Source organism: Zea mays, chromosome 10 (genome assembly GCF_902167145.1).
Source record: "Zea mays cultivar B73 chromosome 10, Zm-B73-REFERENCE-NAM-5.0, whole genome shotgun sequence".
Lineage (NCBI taxonomy): Eukaryota > Viridiplantae > Streptophyta > Magnoliopsida > Poales > Poaceae > Zea > Zea mays.
This window is the reverse complement of record NC_050105.1, coordinates 149,221,109-149,232,305: the sequence shown is the minus strand read 5'-3', so window position 1 is coordinate 149,232,305 and position 11,197 is coordinate 149,221,109. Positions and strand designations below refer to the sequence as shown.

The following is an 11,197-nucleotide window of genomic DNA, read 5'->3' as shown; positions in this document are numbered from 1 at the left end:
ACTTTCCTCATCCTCTTGTGCTTGTCGCTTTTCCGATGCGGCTTGTGGGAAGAAGATTTTTCTTTCTTATCTTTGTGGTGAGAAGAGGAAGACTTTTTCTCCTTCCGTTTGGAGGAGTCCTTCTTCTTCTCCTTCCTCTTGGTGCGGGACTCTTCCGATGATGTGCACCCGTGGCTTGTAGTGGGCTTTTCGCCGGTCTCCATCTCCTTCTTGGCGTGATCTCCCGACATCACTTCGAGCGGTTAGGCTCTAATGAAGCACCGGGCTTTGATACCAATTGAAAGTCGCCTAGAGGGGGGGTGAATAGGGCGAAACTGAAATTCTCAAAAATAATCACAACTACAAGCCGGGTTAGCGTTAGAAATATAATTGAGTCCGCGAGAGAGGGTGCAAAACAAATCGCAAGCGAATAAAGAGGTGAGACACGCGGATTTGTTTTACCGAGGTTCGGTTCTCTCAAACCTACTCCCCGTTGAGGAGGCCACAAAGGCCGGGTCTCTTTCAACCCTTCCCTCTCTCAAACGGTCCCTCGGACCGAGTGAGCTTCTCTTCTCAAATCACTTGGGAATCAAAACTTCCCGCAAGGACCACCACACAATTGGTGTCTCTTGCCTCAGTTACAAGTGAGTGTTTTGATCACAAGAAAGAATGCGAAAGAAAAGAAGCGATCCAAGCGCAAGAGCTCAAATGAACACTACAAATCACTCTCTCTAGTCACTAGGGCTTTGAATGAAGTTGGGAGAGGATTTGATCTCTTTTGGTGTGCCTTGCAATGAAAGCTAGCTCTTGTAAGGTGGTTGGAAGGTGAAAACTTGGATGCAATGAATGGTGGGGTGGTTGGGGTATTTATAGCCCCAACCACCAAAAGTGGCCGTTGGGAGGCTGTCTGTTCGATGGCGCACCGGACAGTCCGGTGCACACCGGACAGTCCGGTGCCCCCTGCCACGTCATCACTGCCGTTGGAGCTTCTGACTTGTGGGCCCACCTGGGTGTCCGGTGCACGCCGGACATGCACTGTTCCTTGTCCGGTGTGCCAGTATGGGCGCGCCTGACTTCTGTGCGCGCAGAGCGCGCATTAAATGCGCGGCAGAGAGCCGTTGGCGCGGAGATAGCCGTTGCACTGGAGTCGCACCGGACAGTCCGGTGCACACCGGACAGTCCGGTGAATTTTAGCGGACTAGCCGTTGGAGTTTCCCGAAGCTGGCGAGTTCCTGAGGCCGCTTCTCCATGGCGCACCGGACACTGTCCGGTGTACACCGGACAGTCCGGTGAATTATAGCGCGAGTGCCTCTGGAAATTCCCGAAGGTGGTGAGTTTGAGTCTGAGTCCCCCTGGTGCACCGGACATGTCCGGTGGTACACCGGACAGTCCGGTGCGCCAGACCAGGGGTGCCTTCGGTTGCCCCTTTGCTCCTTTGTTGAATCCAAAACTTGGTCTTTTTATTGGCTGAGTGTGAACCTTTTACACCTGTATAATCTATACACTTGGGCAAACTAGTTAGTCCAATTATTTGTGTTGGGCAATTCAACCACCAAAATTATTTAGGAACTAGGTGTAAGCCTAATTCCCTTTCACTCACTTTGGTCCTCAATAACATGAATTTAGATTCCAGCCCTGGTTCAGATGCTTCGGGCCCAGTTTCTACATGAAGATGCGGGATGTCACTCACTCTTCACAACCTTTCGCTTAGGCTCCCTAGACCTTGGAAGGATTAACCGCTCATATCTTATTCTCATGTCCAAGAAGGACTATACTGAACCCCCTCGGACTTTCGTCCCATTTGCATGCAAAACTGTCCACTCAAGTTCATCTCCAAAGTCCTCGCTTACAGACTCCAGCCCTTTGCTGATCTGGTTAGGGCCTGTTTGGTTACATCGGAACGAGACCAGGAACTATTCTAGATGATCAATTACTATATAAATTAAACTATCATACCAAGTGGGATTGTTCCGGAGGTTGAATCCGGGATAACCGAACAGACCCTTAGTGGAGATCAAACTGGGGTTGTTCTGAAGCGTGGAATTGCTGAGAATTATGCCTACGCCATGGACATCACCCGTTGTTGTTCCTCTCATAATATTTCGATGGTGGTGTTAAAATTTGACTTTCATAAGCCCCTTGATTCCGTGAAGTAGGACAATTAGGTGAATATTCTTCTCCACCATGGCTTCTCGACTAAATGGTGTGATTGGATGATGAAGATCCTTAGTTCGGGTAAAAGCGCGGTTCTGCTTAATGGGTCGCCTAGCTGTTGGATTCCCTGCAAGAAGGGGCGCCAGGGGGATCTAGTCTCCCCTTACATCTTCATCAATGTTACATATGTTCTTAGTCGGCTTATCAGCTCCAAGAGTTCCTCGGAAGACCTGTGGCACCATATGGTTGATGGTTCTCTGTGCCCCGCCCTTCAATATGTGGATGATAATATAATCTTCACTAGAGAGTCCACCTCTTCTATCTTGGCGGTCAAGGAAGCTCTCTCCGACTTCGCACTTGCCACTAGCCTCATCGTGAATTATCACAAGACTACTCTCCTCCCTAGCTGTGTTGACTCTTCAACAGCCTATAATCTCGCTAGTGTTATCGACACAATTGTTTCCTCTTTCCCAGAACATACCTTGGCCTCCCCTACCCCTCGGGAAGTTCCCCTCTTTGATTGCTCTCGCCTTATCTCCTCTTACGATAACTACCTTGCGGGCTTGCTAGTTGTGCTCGTGCAACATACGCATGCTAGATTGGTGCTTGCCGGCCTGCTAGTGCTAGCTAGTTGCTGACCTGCTTGCAGCTTGCTGGCTGTTGTTGTGCAACATGCGGCTGCTAGTGCTCGTGCAACATACGCATGCTAGTCTGCTACTTGTCGGCCTGCTAGTGCTAGCTATTGAGCAGGAGCTCTCCACTTTAGGCTTCAGCGATCAGCAGTTCAGCTCGTCGGCTCCATTGTCCCCACTGCGAATCTACGGACGGTTGAGTTATATAGAATACCCCCTCCTCAATTAAATAGAGTTGTTTTACTATAGTACCCCTAACAAATAGGTTTAGATAGCTTTCAAAACAAAAGATGATATTTGCTTAGTTGGATTCCAATGTAGGCTGCAAGCATTCAAATGCTAACTCGTGTGATCGAATCTCATGGTTCCCTTTTTCTACGTTTTTTTTCTTGATCAATGGTATACGTCGTGCGTGGGACCATCTAGATCAATGGTATACTAGCTCAAAATGAGCTCTAAATGCTTAGAGCTCATTTAACATAACCAAAATATTCGGTTAACCGACTAGTCGGTTTCCTCTTTTCTAAATACAATTTAGGTTTTCATTTTCTAAAAATGAACTTTTAAAAAACCGAACCATAACTATTCGATTAACCGATTGCTCTGGATTAGGAGTCGTAGGATGGTAACGGGGACTCGATCTCCGATTCTCCACGGGGTATTTCTCCACTAGAGGATGAAGATGTGGAAGTTTTTTTACTATTGAGATGTAGACGAGGAAAATTTCTTTCCGGACGAGTAAACAGAGATGGGACACAGAAGCATTCTCCATCCCCGTTTCCTATGGGGACCCGTTAAACCTACACGTGATGATGTTTTTTTGTAATACTTAATGATAAAAACAATAATTATCCAGACAAGAGATCACTTATTATACAAATGTGATTATTTTGATGTGTATATAATGATTTTTGACATTTGACAATATGTATAAGTGATAACATTTTACATTAATAATGAAAGACATACGTCATAAAACTAATTATAATTTAAGTGAGACGACGACGATTTATCCCGTGGGAAGGAATGGAAAGCTATTTATCGACGTAAAATTCCTCCCATTGCCCGTGGGCGTGTGGCGGCGGCGACGACGAATCAAACGATCCTGATCTACCTCACACATCTCGAGGAGGCCGTCCAGCGTCCACCAACTCCCGCATCTCACCCCATCGCTTCGTCGCTAGTACGCAGTTCGGTCCACCTATCTATCGCCTCCTTGTCGGCCGTCGTTATATTTCGCGGCCGATCCTTGTTCAGTTGTTCCTTTTTCCCCATTTGCGCCCCTTCGTCGCTGCTATATTCCGCGACCGCCTCGCCTAATAATAGTCGCCGCGGGCAGTGGATACCGCGACCGCCACCGTCATGGGAGCGCTCGAGGGGGCCCACCTCGCGGCCGTCGCTTGCGCGTGTGACGATGACGAGGAGCAAAGCGACTGCATCCCCCTGCTCGCAGGGGACGCCGCGACGGCGGCCGACGCCATGGAGCCGGCGGTGCGCGCGCTCCTGCTGGGGCTCGGCGAGGACGACCGCCGCGAGGGACTGCGCCGGACGCCCAAGCGCGTCTCCAAGGCCTTCCGCGACGGCACCCGAGGTACGGCGGACCCACCGCTTCCAACTCTCCGTTTTCCCGCTCCCCTCAGGCCCTGACTTCGTGGATCCGCCGGGTAACCACCGTCCCCGTGCTCTGTCTTTGTGTGGAAAATGGCGTCTTCCCTGATTGACCTGCCGCCGTGGAGCGGTGCTCTTCAGCATACAACAGCTCCGTTGGTAGAGAAGGGAATAACAACGCCGTGTGTGGCATTTGGACACGTTTGGTTTTGTTCGGATCTCACGACGAGGGGTGCTTGGTGCTTGCGATGAACCATGGGATAATTCCCATCATGGGAGATAGAAAACTGAGTGCAGTAACACTGCAGTTTAGTGCGGGTGGTCGTTGGCATCTGTCGTAATCGGCCGTGCCGACTACTACTAGATTGCTCACGTCACGACGCGTTCGGTTCCGGTATTTGACAAATGACAAGCCACGGTTTGAAAATAGCTGTCGACCACCTAACGCGATTTGAGGCAAGTACATAGAGGACCTGGGCTGCTTGCTAGCTGCTTCACTGTTATTACTACGACGAGCTTGCGTGTACTGTCCAGTCCAGTGTGAGAGTGCCATTCTTACTGCGAATCTTATTCTGGTTTCTAGTCCAGCTTACTGCAAGCTATATCACTAGCGAATTTCATAGATAACCGTTATGGCTCTGATGTATTTGCGCTTTTTGTCAGATGCTACAGCACAGTCGAGGGCTTTTCTAATGAAGACTTAGGATACTGATGTGTGGGAATTATTTGTGGGGACTTCACTTGTATAGTCGTTGACTATTTATTGTGTACTTCACTTATGAGTAACGACTTCATACATGCTAACATACACTAGCTCGTCCACCTGATGGCCATTTAGCCTCGACTGCTCAGAACACAGCGCTTCTGAGTTCTGACACAAATTACTAATGTGTTTTTTTAAATTTCAAGTTTTACCATCCCTAGCTACTGTCCCTTTCTCGCTCTTCAGTTTCACTACCTTAACCAGCTACTGATCATTAGAGATTTTTGTTAGTTGATTCTCCCCTTCCCCTTGTTAAGGTAGTAGGCGACTATAACTCCTTCAGGCATTTCTTTATCAATCTTCATTACACTAACTTTTTTTTATTGTATAAGAGCATTCTTGATTTAAAATGAACCTAGACATCTTGTTGTTTCTGGTACTACATATTTCTTTGTTCATGAACTTTGAAGGGTTTTGCTGTTTTGGAATTAATGACTACCTGAGAATGGGATAGAACATCGATAAATTCACTGGTGTGTTTAAAATTGATCTTCTATTTTGATCAGTCTTTTAAGTATTTGAAAATCATTTTTTGCTACAAGTGAATATTTGAGAGTTATCTGTAGTCTGTGGAAGTATTTGAAAGAAACTCATTTTACTTTTTTTTTTCTTCGATGTCTTCTACTAGACAGCGGTTTTTTTATCCATTACCATATGTGCTCATCTGAAACATGAGACTTTTTACTTGTGTTCTTTTCTAGTCCTATATAATGGCCATTGGCAGCTATATTACACTTGGCTTTGGTATTTTGATTGCTGTTTGTTTCTTTCAAAATAAGTACCGCTTTTGTATTCAACTATAAAAATGTTGACCTGCTAAGAGCTTAACTCCTCTCAGTAGAAATTGTAACTTTGAGCAAACAAGCCAAGGCTAGGATTAGTGAGCCGCTGCTTCTTTTTCAAAGTTGTACATGACTGGAAATTAACATATCCAGGCTTTTCAATTACATTTCTGTTGCAAGTTTTAGCTGCTAAGAAGGTGTGTCTATCCGATACTATGAAACTTATAGATTGAGTGGAATTGAACAATTTGATCAACCAGAAAATATTCTCCAATGTTTAAACTCACTTTGGAGCTGATAGATCCTGCATTTGTTGGGGCAATAAATCTTTCTTCTGTTCTTTAGCATTATTCACATGGTACTATGGGAGTAATATGCATGTCAGTCCTCTATTCAACAACTTGTGCTAATTTCGTCTGAAATGTTCAAGTTTATTCTGTGGTGAATTGCTGACATGGGACCACATCATTCTTGTTCTACTAAAAAAAGTCACGTGAAATCTGGATAATCTCTTCCCATGCAAGTCATGTGCGGTAGAGTTTGTCATGGTGTTCTTATTGAAGGAGACATAACTATTTATACAACAAATAGTGACATGTGAAGATGTGTTTCCTGTATTATATTCTTTTTTGCATAACCTTTTGTTTTAATGAAGATATTTCCTTTAATTGCTTCATGGTATGTATTTAACATATATCTAAATCTACAGGTTACAGGCAAAAAGTGAAGGACATAGTGCGGGGTGCTCTGTTTCCAGAGGTTGGTGTGGACAAAAGGACTGGGTCTGCTGGTGGAACTGGCGGGCAAGTAGTTGTCCGAGACATTGAACTTTTCTCATACTGCGAGTCATGCTTGCTTCCATTCAGCATACAGTGCCATGTTGGGTATGTTCCCTCGGGTGGAAGGGTGGTTGGGTTAAGCAAGCTTTCTAGAGTGTCTGATGTCTTTGCCAAGAGATTGCAAAACCCTCAAAGACTAGCCAATGAAGTCTGTGGTGCACTGCATGCTAGCATTCAGCCAGCCGGTGTGGCTGTTGCTCTGCAGTGCTGGCACATTCCTTTGCCAGAAAACCTGGAATGCAAGACCTTGCAAGGTTGGATAAGAACTTCACGTTCATGTCGGTCTGGACTATTTGAGGGTGAAAGCAGCACTTTATGGAGTGACTTCTTGGCTCTTGTTAAGCTTAGGGGCATAGACATGGAGGCTGGGACTGGGGACCGTTGTGTCTCTGTTCCTTGGTGCCCCTTAAGGTCTCGTGAGGTTCCACTCTCCAATGGGCTCTGCAAGAAAAGCTCAACCAATGGCATGGTTTCCGCAGTTGCCTCAATGCTCTTATCACTCGGAGAGGACCCCCTCAGGAAAGAGCTTCTAGGCACACCTCAGCGTTATGTGCAGTGGCTGATGAAGTTCAGAGCACGCAATCTACTAGACGTGAAGCTGAATGGCTTTACACTTGGTAACGCTAGCCTACATGAGAGGCCAGGCGGAGGCACAGCTGACCATGGACATGGATCAATCCGAACCGAGCTGCACTTGCCATTTTGTGCGCAGTGTGAGCACCATCTTCTGCCCTTCTACGGAGTAGTTCACATTGGGTACTTGGACAAAGGAAGTGGAGAAGGCATCATCGACCGGTCGCATTTTCAGGCACTGGTTCGTTTCTATGGCTGCAAGCTTCAGGTGCAAGAAAGGATGACGAGGCAGATAGCCGAAGCAGTTCATTCGGTTTCACGCAACGGGGCCATGGTCGTTGTCGAGGCCAGCCACATGTGCATGATCTCAAGGGGGGTAGAGAAAATAAGGAGCAACACGGCGACAGTTGCGGTCTTGGGCCACTTTTTGACCGACCCTTCTGCCAAGGCACGCTTCCTGCAGAATGTTCTGCGTACAGCTGGTTCTGCGGTTTGAATCGTATGACTTAGCAAAGGAAGGGAAAAAAATGTGTACGATTACTCTCCAGCAATGGCATTTTTTTTGCGGATCTTCTGGTCTAATACGATTACCACTGAAAATGTCCGTAGCTCATCGCCTCTTCTTCTTGACTGCAAATCTGTCACCTGGGTGACTGTACCGAGGATGTCACAAGAAAACACCGAAAGTTTTTTTTGGTTCTCTTGTGTTGTACCATGTCACTTGTACACCGTTTCAAATAAAAAAAAAGAAAAAAAAAGAATAGTACGTAATAGTTACAGCCGTGCCAAGAAGGAAATAGTTATTCGTACGTTAGATTTCTTGTCAGATTGTCAGTTGTTCTCGAGATTTGTAGTGGAGGTTACTCTGGATTTTGTTGTAAGTTTGAGTTTTGATGATGCACCGATAGAGATCAGTGAAGGAAACTACGCAGATATATGTGTTCCATTGACAATTGAAACTGCAATGTGATGGACGGGACTAGGCTACGCAGTACGCACTGGCATCGGCATAGCACACACGCCAAACTCGCCTTCACTACCTGTGTGGCAAATGGAAAACGTTGGAGCTCCCATCCCACTTGACTTGAGGCGGTCGTCACAGGAACCACGTGCAGCTGCAGGCACACACCACTCTGCGACTGCGAGCCTCGCTCAGCAAGGCACGGGAGGAAACGGGAAAGGTAAAGAGCCCAGCCCCCGTGCACACCACACGCAGCTATAGCGAAACCGGGCGGCCGCGGCCCACAGGTTTCCGCTTCCGCCCGGCCGGGAGGACAAGCCATCGAAACCGGCTCGGATCGGAAGTTGGCCGTTGGCGTTGCATCGCATCCGCCCGCGATGGCCGCCGTGGCACTGGCACTGGCACGGCCGCACCGCACGGGTGGGTCGCTGTTCCATTTCGTTCCATCCATGGCGCCCGCGCCACAGCGCACAGCAACTCCTGTCCTGTGTGCGCGCCGAAACTGGCCAACGCTTTCCGGAGTCCGGACCGCTCAGATCACGCGCGCGCGCAGTCATTAATAAGCTGCTTGAAATGACTTCGTATCCATCTCATGCTTCTACAACACCATGAAAAAAATATATATATACTCTGGATGAAAGTGGTAATCCGAACTGTTAGAACAAATTTAATATTTTAAAATAGATATGTATAAAATTTGATGTTGATCTTTTCTTATGTTATCAAGCACATTAGTACAAATATGAATAAAATATTATATAAGTTGTTTTATGTATTATTTGCTCCCTACAACACAAAAAGTTGAAAAAATTACCGAATTTGTTTCCGAATCCATACCGAAGTTTACATCTATTATTTGAGAAAATGTAGGATGAATTTGAGGTTTACCTTTTATGAATCTTAACAAGCTGGATGTTAAAAACAAGAATACAAATTTGTATTGTATATTCTATATCCTATTTGTTCACAATCAAAGGAAAAACTGATTACCGAATAAATACCGTTTCCGACCGTTTTCATCCCTACTCTCTGCACGTCTAGTCGTCAGTGACAACTTTTGAGATAATAATAAAACTCACAACACACAGGCCAAATAGTAGCAACCTTCACATCATGACTTAAAAAATATCTTTGCTTGAGCATGTTGGCCACTAGTCGAGCTCTTTGTATCGATCGATCAATATATTCACACATATGTTTTCCTTTTAAGTTTGTACACCCAATTAGCTTTAATCAATTATATGGTTTATGTCACTCTTTGGAGGTGCCAAATATTTGGCCATGTTATCTTTCAACGCTTGAAATTGTTCAACATTCATAGACGATTGTAGCTACGTTTTGTTTTATTTATCTTCAAGTGGTTCCTACATATGCTAAGTTTTTTTTTTTTAGCCGAAGTGTGCACGGGGAACGCGCCACGTACGACAGCGTCGTTTACGGCTTGGGGGTTCCGCAAAACCGCGAGCGGAACGGCCCGGTTTTCCCCGCAATCCGGCCGTGGAGCACTGGAGCTGACGGGCCGACGACGGCGGGATCGGAATTGGGCATGTGTACTTGGATCCATCGACCTGGAGCTCTCAAATCTCAGCCGAGACACGTGTTGCCGATGGCGAGGCCCCAACGGTCTGAGCTGAGATAGATCTCGAAATGAAAGCCGTCGTATACGATCACATCGCAGGCCGCTGTGCCTGCATAGCTAGGTATATAGAACATGGCTAGGGCTAGGGCTAGGATCACATGCACCCTGGCTACCTGAGGCAGACTGGCCGCTAGCTAGTGGGCGGGCCTAGCATCACCATGCATGGCGAGCGCGCCCCACTGCATGCTGCGTGCGCTCGAGCTGGAGCTCTGGTCTGGACCAGGCAAATACTCCACAACCTCAGACGTGCGATTATTTTGGATGGCTGGGCTGGATCACTAGCCCCCCGTCGTACGTAGAGTACAGTACATGATTCACGACGCACCTATAGCTAGCTAGTACAGGCTACAGCAGCCTAGAGCCACGATTTTCTCCTGGTGAATTGGCCTTGCTTCCTGGCTCCTGCGGATGGATGAAACGAACCGGACGCGGCAGCCTTATAGCTTGGGGGCCTGGTCCTGGGCGGCGGCTAGCCTTGGGGCCGGGGCACTGGCAGTAGAGTGCCCCCACCTCACCACTACCGCCGGGCACCGCACAGCGTGGCATCGGCGTCCGGTGCGGTGCGGACGCGCTGGTGCATGAACACACAGTACAGGCGGCCGCACGATGCCGTGCCCAGTTGGAATGGAACCTGACCACCATTGATACAAATTAAAGGTCTCTAGATCTGGCGCAGAGAAAGAGAGAGACGCCCCCACGTACGTACGTAATGCTGTGTTCATGCATATATGCACGTACCCGCTTTGACAAAGTAAACCGTTTTGAAATTCCGTATGCACTTTTCATGGTATGTAAATATGTTTTTTTTGCCGACATCTTGACGATGGAATGCCGCCAGAAGGCCCGCGACGATCTAGCGAGACATGCAGCACGTACTGCACTGGTGGCGCTGGCACACGCGGCCGCACCAACCAGCACCGGTTGTGTCCCGGTCCGGTGCACATACACGTACACGCGGTACGCACGACACGCCTGCCCCTGCACGCGAGCGCACACACCAAAAACGACGCCCAAATCTAGTGGCCGATGCCCAGCGAGACGCGGCTATATATATGGCCACCCCCCCGTCCCAGCCAGAGACAGACAGATCGACAGACGTGATAGAGTCGCGGCCGCTGCTGCAGGCCGGAAGAATAGTGGCCGTGGACGAGAAGCTCGTCTGGTGAATCGTGATGGATTCACTCGTCCGGTCCGTCCGTCAGCATCCGCTGGCTCCTTCGGCCGGCCGGGTTTCTGCAAGCACGAACTCGCGTGCAAGTTCCGCTGC

The 11,197-nt window shown here is 47.8% G+C and overlaps 1 protein-coding gene across 1 annotated transcript; it reads left to right on the top strand.

The window, feature by feature from the left end:
• Positions 1-4,080: 4,080 nt before the first annotated feature.
• Positions 4,081-8,069, top strand: LOC100193984 (GTP cyclohydrolase 1). The gene is made up of 2 exons (NM_001139050.1): positions 4,081-4,356; positions 6,628-8,069. The coding sequence occupies exons 1-2, from the start codon at positions 4,128-4,130 to the stop codon at positions 7,824-7,826; spliced, it is 1,428 nt and encodes a 475-aa protein (NP_001132522.1). The 5' UTR covers positions 4,081-4,127; the 3' UTR covers positions 7,827-8,069.
• The last annotated feature ends 3,128 nt before the right edge of the window (positions 8,070-11,197 follow it).